The sequence below is a fragment of the Pelmatolapia mariae genome, linkage group LG2 (genome assembly GCF_036321145.2).
Source record: "Pelmatolapia mariae isolate MD_Pm_ZW linkage group LG2, Pm_UMD_F_2, whole genome shotgun sequence".
Taxonomy (NCBI): domain Eukaryota; kingdom Metazoa; phylum Chordata; class Actinopteri; order Cichliformes; family Cichlidae; genus Pelmatolapia; species Pelmatolapia mariae.
Window position 1 is genome coordinate 617501 of NC_086228.1, and position 10403 is coordinate 627903.

Sequence of the window (10403 nt, forward strand, 5' to 3'; positions counted from 1 at the left end):
TTTTTTGGAATAATGTTGAAATAATCACTGCGTCCTTCCGTCACTGAAACACTGAACAGTAAAATCCAACTTTCCTGTTCATCAGTTGAAGCTGTGACCCTGACAGCACCGGGCCTCACACACACACACACACACACACACACACACACACACACACACACACACACACACACACACACACACACACACACACACATACATCCTGACAGGACCGGGCCTCAGTGCTTGTTTCAGGACTACGATCACAGATTATGAAACTGCATCAGAGGAAGCGTCAGTTCCTGATTAGAAATACTTGAGCAGTAGTTTGAGTGTGCTCTGTCACAGGGGATGGTTTCCACACTCAGTAGCTTCTCGGGGGTCCTTACCCACTCCCACGCCTCTGTAGCCACCCTGTGTGTTTGCATTAGGATCTTTGGTCCTCTGACATCACTGTGCAGATGATCTTCCAGCGGTTACCCTCCAGATTCCTGCGTGTCCCTAAGAGCAGTAAAACCGGGTTTTTGTCTTTTGGTGGTTCAGACTCTGTCAGGTCTTAGAGCTTAATATTAAGTAAAAATCCAGATGTTGCTTTAGGCGATGCTTCGTCCTGACGTGACAGATCAGCTGACCTGATGTTTCAGGACCGGAGCTGCTTCAAAGCACAGCTTCATATCAGGTTGCTTCCTTTACTGGACTCAACAGTGAGCCAGTTTGACCAGTCAGCTGAAGGTTTGTCAGAGCACAGCTTGGTAAGAAACGTGTGAGCCAGGATATTTGTCATTCCAGGCGTGGTGTTTGTGAGGCAGCAGACGCACACACAGACAGATCTGAGTTCAGTCTTCAGGGTTTAATTTTAAAAGTGTTTGTTTGTCTTCTCGGGTTTGGCCTGCAGGAAGTCGCGTGATCAACGGTTTGCGCGGCGCCCTGACAGTTTCCACTGTGGCTCTGCAGCTCATTGTTAACACGTCGTGTGTAGTGGAAACTTGTGTGCGCGGGTTCCTGCTTTGGTGAGGCGTGTCGCAGGGTGTTGCATCGCTGCAGTGACCAGCGGCTGCAGGACGACCTCAGCTTTTATCTTCACAGGGCAAACTTCCTGTTTCTGTTCTTTCCGAACAGGAAGTAGCCGCCGTTTGGGCAGCGGCGAGCCTCGCACGTCTCAGCTCAGGACCCTGAAACAACTCTTTATTTAGTGTTTTTAACTTTGCTTGTGGGTTTCTATTTGTCTTTGTAATCAACCCCGTCTTCCCTTTTTCTTTTCGGGACACGTTGATGTGTCTGTATCCGTCCACAAACAGGAAGCTGATGTCAGACGCAGTCTGTGACCTGCAGGTCAGAGAAACCTGCAGCTGAACACAAATGTGTTCGTGCTGCAACGTAACCTCAGAATATTTAATTTATCTGATTGTGCTGCACGACTGCGAGTGTTAGACGGAGTCTGGTGAAAGGGTTCAGCTCATATCCTCCTCAGTGATGAATGTTTGGTTATTATGATTGTTGCTTCGTCAGAGGCGAGGACGTGGAGTCGGTAAATATCAGAGTGTTTCTCCATAAGCAGTGTGTGCAGGAGCTGAGGGGGCGGAGCTTGGTTACTCTGTCCTAAACCAGCACAGCTGTGGACGAGCTGGTCCCAGCTGCTGCTGTCCATGCTGGACAAACAGTCACGCCTTCTGTCCACAGGACTTTGCTTCAGAAGGCTTTCTCACGCAGCCTGTCCAAACCACCGCACGTGCTCAGTCTGTACCTTCATGAACTTTAACCTTTAACCTGTGAACCGAGGTCGTAGAGTCTCGGTTCACAGGTTAGTCCAGGATAAACAGGTGAGTTTGCTGCACTGTGATAAAGACCAGTGTGTGACTGGTGCACAGTGGCTGTGGGTTCGTGGTCACAGTTAGCTCACAGAGATTCATTGAGTGAACTCCACCTTCGTACCAACTTCTTAGTGTCTAATATAAAGACAGCATCAGCAGTGTCAGTGTGGAGGACTCAGCTAGGACAGCTCAGGAAACATCTGCTCACGTCTGGATGAATCCAGGTGTGTACGTCCACAGAGAGCAGCAGGTCAGCTGATCGCAGCCTAAGAACATCTGGAGCGCTCTGATCGTTTTCCCCTGTAACCCCCGACTCCACACGGTGACCTTTTTCTGCTCAGCTTCCACAGAAACGATTCAACCTGAGAAATCTTTTATCAGAATTAATATTTAGACTGAAGTTTGTGTTCCCATCTCCTAATATTATTGATTATTACATTCATATATCACAGGCTTCAGAATTCAGCTGGTAGAAGCTACTTTACATTTCAGAGCCGGTACTTTATTACTTTGACTGGAGTGAAGAAGTTGAATCAGCACCTTTCACTTCACTCTAGATGAAACACTATGGGCTCAAAATGTGGTCATAAATATTTTGTACTTGTAAATCAGTTTTGTATGTGTAAAAAGAATTTGTGTGTGTGTAAAAAAGATTTGTGTGTGCGTAAAAAAGATTTGTATGTGTAAAAAGAATTTGTGTGTGTGTAAAAAAGATTTGTGTGTGCGTAAAAAAGATTTGTGTGTGGACTTAGCCAAAAAAACCCCTGCAAGTTACATGTATGAATTTTGACCCTATTTTTCTTCCTTTCATCTGATTGGTCAATGTCATGTCAATCACAAATGTAACAATCCAATCAGAGAACAGATGGGTTTGGCTGTCGGAGGGACGCTTTTTTTGAACTGCAGGTCTTTGAAGGGAATAAATGCCCTTTTACATGCCAACCCAGCGTTTTCCTTCATCACCACGAAGGAAAACAGTCTGTGGTCGTCTGAGTTTGGTGATTTTTGTGTCACAGGTCTACGTGCTTAATACAGGGACTTCCACAGCCTTTTCAACAGCGCTGCGGACCGCGGGGGGCGGGCAGTGTTTTGGAAATGACAGTCTTCATTACAAAGCTTTCTTCCTTATGAATGAGCATACATGTTTTTATTGAACATTTGAAGAACTAGCAAAAAAAACCCCCAAACTCTTGTAGAGGACATAAGTCAGAGATAGAAACGACAAGGAGCAGGTGCAGCTAGTACAGGTAGAGCTGCTGCAAAAACCCACAGAGCCCAGCAGCCAGCGCAACAAATTCTGGATCCTTTGCTTTTAGTTAGCAGTTAGCATTAGCAGCACATCCTGTGTCCGATGTGAAAGGACTTTTATGCTGCGCACTGTGACTCACAGCAATGGTCCCGGGTCAGCCCTGACTTTGTGTTAAACTAATCCTAAAGTAATAATGGTATTTCTAACCACTGACATACCACAACTTTATCCTTTCAACAGCTGCTGAAAGTTAGCGGACCTAGCTGCTATCGGATATTTATATAGAGATCCTCCAGCTTCAAACTGTATCACCCTTCAAGGACCTGCATTTCAAAAAAGTGCCCCTCCGACAGGCAAACCCATCTGTTCTCTGATTGGATTATTACATTTGTGATTGACATGACATTGACCTATCGGATGAAAGGAAGAAAAATAGGGTCAAAATTCGTACGTGTAACTTGCAGGGGTTTTTTGGCTAAGTCCACACACAAATCTTTTTTACGCACACACAAATCTTTTTTACACGTACAAATCTTTTTTACGCACACACAAATCTTTTTTACACATACAAATCTTTTTTACGCACACACAAATCTTTTTTACACGTACAAATCTTTTTTACGCACACACAAATCTTTTTTACACATACAAATCCTGATTTACAAGTACAAAATATTTATGACCACATTTTGAGCCCATAAAACACAGTCATGACGACCGTGTGAGGAAGAGTTTCAGCTGTAAAATCAGACAGCTTCAGATTTAAATCTCGTTGGTTTGAAAACGTTTTGGATTCATTTTTGTCTCTCAGACCGACGCTGAAAGCCTGATGTTACTGATGGTTCATAAGGTCACATTTCTCACAAAGACGACGTTAACGCGAGGCCTGTTCTCGGCTGCTTCAGGTGTGGCTTGTTGCTCCGCCCATGAACAGAAATAGAAATGCAATCAGAGGGCAGCGCCGTCACTGTTCTGGTTTTACACCTGCTGTTTCTATTTTTTCTCAGCTGGTTTCCACCTGAGCTGTCGATGAGGTTAATGGTTTCTTTTTAGCTGGTGGTGAATGTGAAGTGCTGAGGTAAACCAGCGGCCTGAGCTGCGTTTGTTCTTCATTAAAGTCGACGTGTGAACACACGGTAAAACCTCCACGCGCTGAAACGAGCTCCTTACTGTCCCGTCGTCCTCTGTTTGTTGTTAACGTTCGACTCGGTGATGGAGCGCTGAGCTGGAAGCTGCTCTGACTGGCGTCTGTCAGCTGGTCTTTATCGCTGCTGTGCATGCTGCTGTGCATGCTGCTGTGCATGCTGCTGTACATGCTGCTGTGCATGCTGGTGCGACTGTTGTGACGTGCGTGTGCGCGTGTGCGGCCATGTGACCCGAGCACTTTCTGAGATTTGAAACTATCAAAACTCTTTTCCTCATCCCAGCTAACGTCTCTCACTGCTAGCATGGCCGCTAAAGAGCACGGGACCTGAATGAAGCTCTTCCTGTCTGTATGCCCCCTAGTGTCCAAACGTGCAACTACAGAAGGAATAAATGGCTTCCACGTGTTAGTGAAGCTGCCCCTGACCACGCTGCTGTTTCTCTTGGAAGCTTTTTAATCTCCACGGTCAGATTATCGCGGCGGAAAAGTCAAAATAATGTGTTTGGGTTCAGCGTGGGCACAGCTGACATAAGGACAATGAGGCGATTAAAGCACTTTTGCACAGTTTGAAACGGGAACATTTCCAACATTTGGTAGCTCATCCATCCACCCCAAGCTCCTCCTGACACCTCCACCGGCCCGGCTTCGTGTCCAGTCTGGTTGAATTCTTCCAGCTTTTCCTCACATTCCCAGTTGGGATAACTGACAAATCTGAGTGAACGACGGTGCGTCATTACAATGTCTCACTGTTTCACTCTGGGTTTCCAGCGTCTGTCCTGAGCGAGTCGCTCGTGTTCATGTGTTTGGTGTCTCTGCAGACGAGGTGGTCTCAGGGTGAGTCGGTCAGATACGTCGAGGTATCTGAGCCACATCTGGATCTATGAGTGGAAATGCAGAGCACGAGGGCAGCTGCAAGTATCATTTCCCCCTGTCGAAGCATATTTTTAGCTTCACAGCCGAGTGTGACACTTCCTGTTAGTCTCATCAGTAACAGCGCTCAGCATCAGGGCGCCTTGCTTCAGCACAGCCTACAGTAAATAAAAGTTATGTTACGATCTTCAGACGCTCGGCGGTTTGGATCAACAACAGACAGGAAATAACGTTTTATAAGCCGGGAATATAAATAGCACTTCACAGCTGCAGCAGTTTTACCACATTTGGAGCATTTTGTGTAACTCTGAGGTCGTAATGAACACCTCCTGTAGTTGCTACTGTTGTCCCACATCCTCCAACACCTGCAGCACACACACATGAACACATATGAACACACACACGTGTGTACGTGTGTCCTTGTGGGGACCTGTGTAGGTTTTCGACCATGTGAGGACCCGCCGTTGGATGTTCGCCCTTCGGCTGTTTTAGGGGTCAGGCGTGGTTTTCGGGTTTGCCTGGAATCAGGTGTTTGTTCTGGAGCAGTTTAACGAGCGCTGCTGCTGTAGTAAACCTGCGAGCGTCTGTGGTTTCCTCTGGGAGCATCAGCTGCAGTTCAACAGCTGAACGTAAAAGTTGAGCGTTTCGCCGTCGCTCAGATAAAAAGCTGGTTTGCTTTCGTCTCCATTACGTTTGTTTCACATCTGCTTTTTAGTTCATGTTGTGAAAGATTCTTTCGTTTTCTTCATTTTCAATAATCTGCAGCTCAGCCGCAAGAAACACAAACAAATCCGCTCATCATCGTTAAAAACACGTGTGTGTTTCACGCAGCCAAAGACGGAGGATTTATTTTTATTATTCACTGACAACATCATTTCTATCGAGACATGAAACCATGAGAAGCCGCAGCACGCTTGCAGAGTTGGGCCTCCATGTTGGACGCTCAGTGATAACAACATCCTCTCTGATCCTCATCATTCAGTCAGGATCAAAATAATCCTTCTTTGTCTGATACCTCATCCTCATTTCACTCTAATCTATAAGCAATCAATACTCAGTGATCTCTGTGTTTCTGCAGACTAACTGAATAATAACTGTGTGTGTGTGTGTGTGTGTGTGTGTGTGTGTGTGTGTGTGTGTGTGTGTGCGCGCGTCAGTGCGTGACTTCAGGGTGTCCATTCGGAGAACGGAGGCGTCTGACCGCTGCAGGCTGAAGGGGGACGGCGTCCTGCGAGCTGACATGGACGCTCTGCATCTGCTGGACAAGGGAGGAGACATCGTGTACACCTGGCCGTACAGATACCTGCGGCGCTTTGGACGCGACAAGGTGTGACACACTTTCAGAATAAAACCAGGATTCTCAGCAGCTTTCACAGCAGGATGTTTCTGGACTGAAGTAAAGAGATTGCATTACGTGTGCTGGTTTCACGGGATTTGACCGGACTCATTTCCGGTTCTTTGCTGATTTCCTGACACGGTCGCAGCTTCTCGGCTGCAGGAAACCGTCTGACACGTCCTGCTGTAAAATGTCATGACGCCGTGTTTGCTCGTCAGCCTGTGTGAGCGTCTCTGGCTTTCTGCTTTCTTTAGGCCACTTTCTCCTTCGAGGCGGGTCGGCGCTGCGACTCCGGCGAAGGGAACTTTGAGTTCGAGACCAAACAGGGGAACGTCCTTTTCCAGGCCGTGGAAGCCGCCATCAACCTGCAGAAGGTCGCCCCTCCCCACAGACAGACCTCCGGGGGGGGCCAGGCGAGTCCAGACACCACCCAGAGCTTCAGCTTGCCCCCCCCACCGCACAACCTGCCGCTGGCCCAGAGCAGGACGCTGCCTCAGCCCCGCAGCCAGATGCCCCCGGCCGCTCAGGTGAGCCCACACCTCAGTTCCTGAACGTTCAGAGCTCGGGTACGACTGAGCCCGCTTCAAACGTCCCGCCTTCTCTCTGCAGGCAGCGGACGACGTGTACAGCATGGTGAGCGAGCCGCCGAACCTCCAGATGATTCATCACATCGACAAAGAGAGCTGCAACGCCTCACAGCAACAGCAGCAGCGCCCCCAGATGGTAAGAAATGGAACAGAGGCCAAAACAGTAAAATCAGAAAGAAGTTTGTAAGGAATCCGAGTGACGAGTATTTTATGATTAAAGAACAAAGCAGCTGAAGTGAAACTGTGACGATTGGATAAAGTCAAACGTCTTCACATCCTGTATTTGAGCAGCTGTAAACGACAAAAGCTGAAATAATTACGATGTGGCTCAACAACTCACAGGTACGCTTACCTGTGCTTACACCAGCTTATTAAAACATATCATGATAAGCTGGTGTAAGCACAGGTAAGCGTACCTGCCGGGAGCTTGCAGGGCCGTGAGTGACCCTTCAGCGACCGCCCCCCTAACGCTCGCCACAACCTCCCTCATACTCCATCTTTCCCCCACGCCTTGTCCTTCCTTTGAAGGCGGAGCCAGAAGCTCCCTTGCCCTGGCTCTTTTTAAGGGTTTCATCAGCCGCAGCCCGGATGTCCTCCTCCCACAGGAAGGTCCAGCCCACCGCGGTGACGGCTCAGGCAGGTGTAGGCGTAGGGTTACCTGGTGATCTCAGCGGGAGATCAGAGACGAGGGAGCGCATTGCACCGGTACTGCGCTGTGCTCCACCCCCCACCCCACCCCCCCGCCTCTGGGGCAATGGGAACCAGTTTACCTCTGCTCACGCCGGAGCTGGTCCTGCCGTCATCCGAGGCTGAGCCGTGCTGCCGGGCAGGATGTGCTCGAGGTGTGGGGAGCTGCAAAGATCCTGTTTATCAGTTAAACCAGAATATGTTTTTAGTTCCTGAGGAAATGATGAGGTCACAGTGGGAACAGGAACTGACTCCATTTATTAAATAATACAACAAACCGCTCTAATGATAAATATCCCAGGATATGACACAGAGAAATACGAGGGGCCTCTTTTCAAACCGGCGATCAGGCGGAGGGCCGTCGGTGTTCCACACGAGCCAATAATCTTTGGCACTCGTGTGTTTTCACAGTTTGGATTATTTGGTTGGACTGATGTATTTTTATTGTCCTTGGCTCCAAACCTCAGCTCTCGCCTTTGACTCTCTTACGATGACTAAAGTCGAGGTTCAGAGTTTCAGAGTTCATATGATTCAAATAGTTTCCACAGTCAGATCCAAACCTTCTGACACACGTGACGTCATTTTGTCCTACAAGTGGCTTGAAATACGTTCAGAGAAGAAGAACGAGGGCGGCTGCCAGCAGCTGCTTCATCAGCTGGAAGGTGGAGGCACAGTGGTGTTTCTGCCAGGTGAGTGACACACCTGTGAGGCGTGCTCACACGATGCTTCGATGTTCACATCGTGTTCTGTCCTGATTGTCTGTCAGAACTTGTTTGCTCGAGCTTCTTATTTGACACCCTTAGCTGATGACCAATGACATCATTCAATCGCGACGCCGTTCAGTCACTGTTTGATTCAATGATGATGAAAGTGAAGGCGTGATACTGACCCACTTCCTGTCCTGTTCTCAGTGTCGTCTCGAGCCTCCGGTGGATAAAACTCTGACCGGAGTGAAGAGTTTGAACCTGGACTCTCGTCTCCCCGCCCCTCGAAAGAATCAGGTCAAGATGATCTCCAGCTGCCCCCTGCCCAACGCCAGCCCCGACTCCAGCCCTAATCTGAGCACCGGCCCCGCCCCCGGCTCGGTCCCCAACCCCCGCCTCAGCCCCAAGCCGAGCGCTAAGCCGGAACAGACGTACTCGCAGATCACCATGTCGACCGAGAGAGGCACCAAGAGGGAGAAGAGGAGCGCCAACGTGGCGGCGCCCTGCACCGACAGCGAGGCAGACTACTCGCTGCCCTTCGACACCATCGCCAAGAACGTCATGACCGACATCCTGAACTCTCACCGTACAGACAGCGGCCACGCGGGCGCCGACCCGCTGTACGACAGCATTGACGAGATGAAGATCAGGAACGTCTTCACGAGTGGCGGTGACGCCGTCAAGACGTTGGACCACATCTATGACGAGCCCGAAGGCTGCGCTGCCGCCGCCGCCAAAGGACAGAAATCCACCCCCTCCAGCTCGGTGTACGACGACCCCGAGGAGATGAGAGGAGATGCCTGGAGGATTATGGGTACAGCTGCTGACCCCAAAGGTCACGAGTATCCGTATAACCCCCGAGTCGATGACTACGCCGTGCCCAAACAAGCCCAGAGGGCGTTTGCCGTTACGCAAAGCAGCAGTGAAGAAGCAGAAGAAGAAGTAGAAGAAGAAGCGGACGAGGAGAGTGAGGAGCCTGGATTAAGGGAGGAGCTTAGACAGCAGCGCCAGGATTCGCCGTACAACAACGTGATGGTGAAAATGGCGTAGAGGAGAACCGAGCACCGAAGTTAGTTTTAAAGAATTATTTATAAGTTGTAACTTTGAGTTTGGTTGATCACGTGACCGATGTCTCCTTAAGGCACTTTGTAAAGTTTAACTCTGAGCTCAGTGGCAGCGAGAGCTAACCGGCGCTGTCGGCGCCACCTGCTGGTTCTTACTCGCTTTCTTCAGTTTTATTGCTTTTACCGTGAATGTGGGCGCTGCTGTGATGATGGAAACGTGTCGTATGTTCATGTGTTGGAACACGTGCAGCTGTGTTACTGTGAGGACAATAAAGTCAAACTGTAGCATCCATGTCATGACTCAGACTTTGCTCCTGACTTCATGCACGTTCATTTACACTTTGTAAGAAGCACAAGCAACACACAACTAAATAAAACGACACAACCGAGACACAAACTGTGGTATTTGGTAAATATAATAATAAATAATTCACTGTGTCATTGAGTAACTTTATTAGCAGCGTCCTCCTGAATTGTGCCAACAACATTGAGAGTAACATCCTCCTCTCTGGTTGCTATGGTAACGCCTAAACATTTCTTTCAAAATAAGGGGATGTCCAAATTCATGTGCTGCATCCTCTTTTTTTTATTTGAACAATTGAACAACAAATATACATAAAAAGCCGGTTGTAGAAAGGGTGCAATAAATTTCACAGCTTGTATCTTTTCCAAGTCATGTATACAAATACAAGCAGGAAAGCAAAAAAAAAGTATACTTTAGGAGAAAACAAACAAACAAAATAAACGATTAAGAGGTGCTCGAGGTTTAAATAAACAACATATAAATCAAGTGAAACTTCGACACAGCTCTTGTGTTTTACGTGCTTTGGAGTTTGTGCTGCTCTTTAGATTCTCTGGATAATTGGAGAACAAAGCTTTAAAAGCAAATATGTTTGGACGCTGTTGTGAAAATTTACTACAATGAATGTGAAACTTGGCAAAAATAATCAAAAGATTGATAATATATATTTT

The 10403-nt window shown here is 48.1% G+C and overlaps 1 protein-coding gene across 1 annotated transcript in view; it reads left to right on the forward strand.

The window, feature by feature from the left end:
• The window catches only part of dok2 (docking protein 2), a 19862-nt gene extending 10047 nt beyond the window's left edge, over positions 1-9815 (forward strand). The window contains exons 5-8 of the mRNA XM_063483780.1: positions 6211-6380; positions 6644-6916; positions 6999-7112; positions 8575-9815. Of these exons, the coding sequence (XP_063339850.1) occupies positions 6211-6380; positions 6644-6916; positions 6999-7112; positions 8575-9417 (1400 nt within the window). The 3' untranslated portion in view covers positions 9418-9815. The remainder of the gene's footprint in view (positions 1-6210; positions 6381-6643; positions 6917-6998; positions 7113-8574) is intronic.
• The last annotated feature ends 588 nt before the right edge of the window (positions 9816-10403 follow it).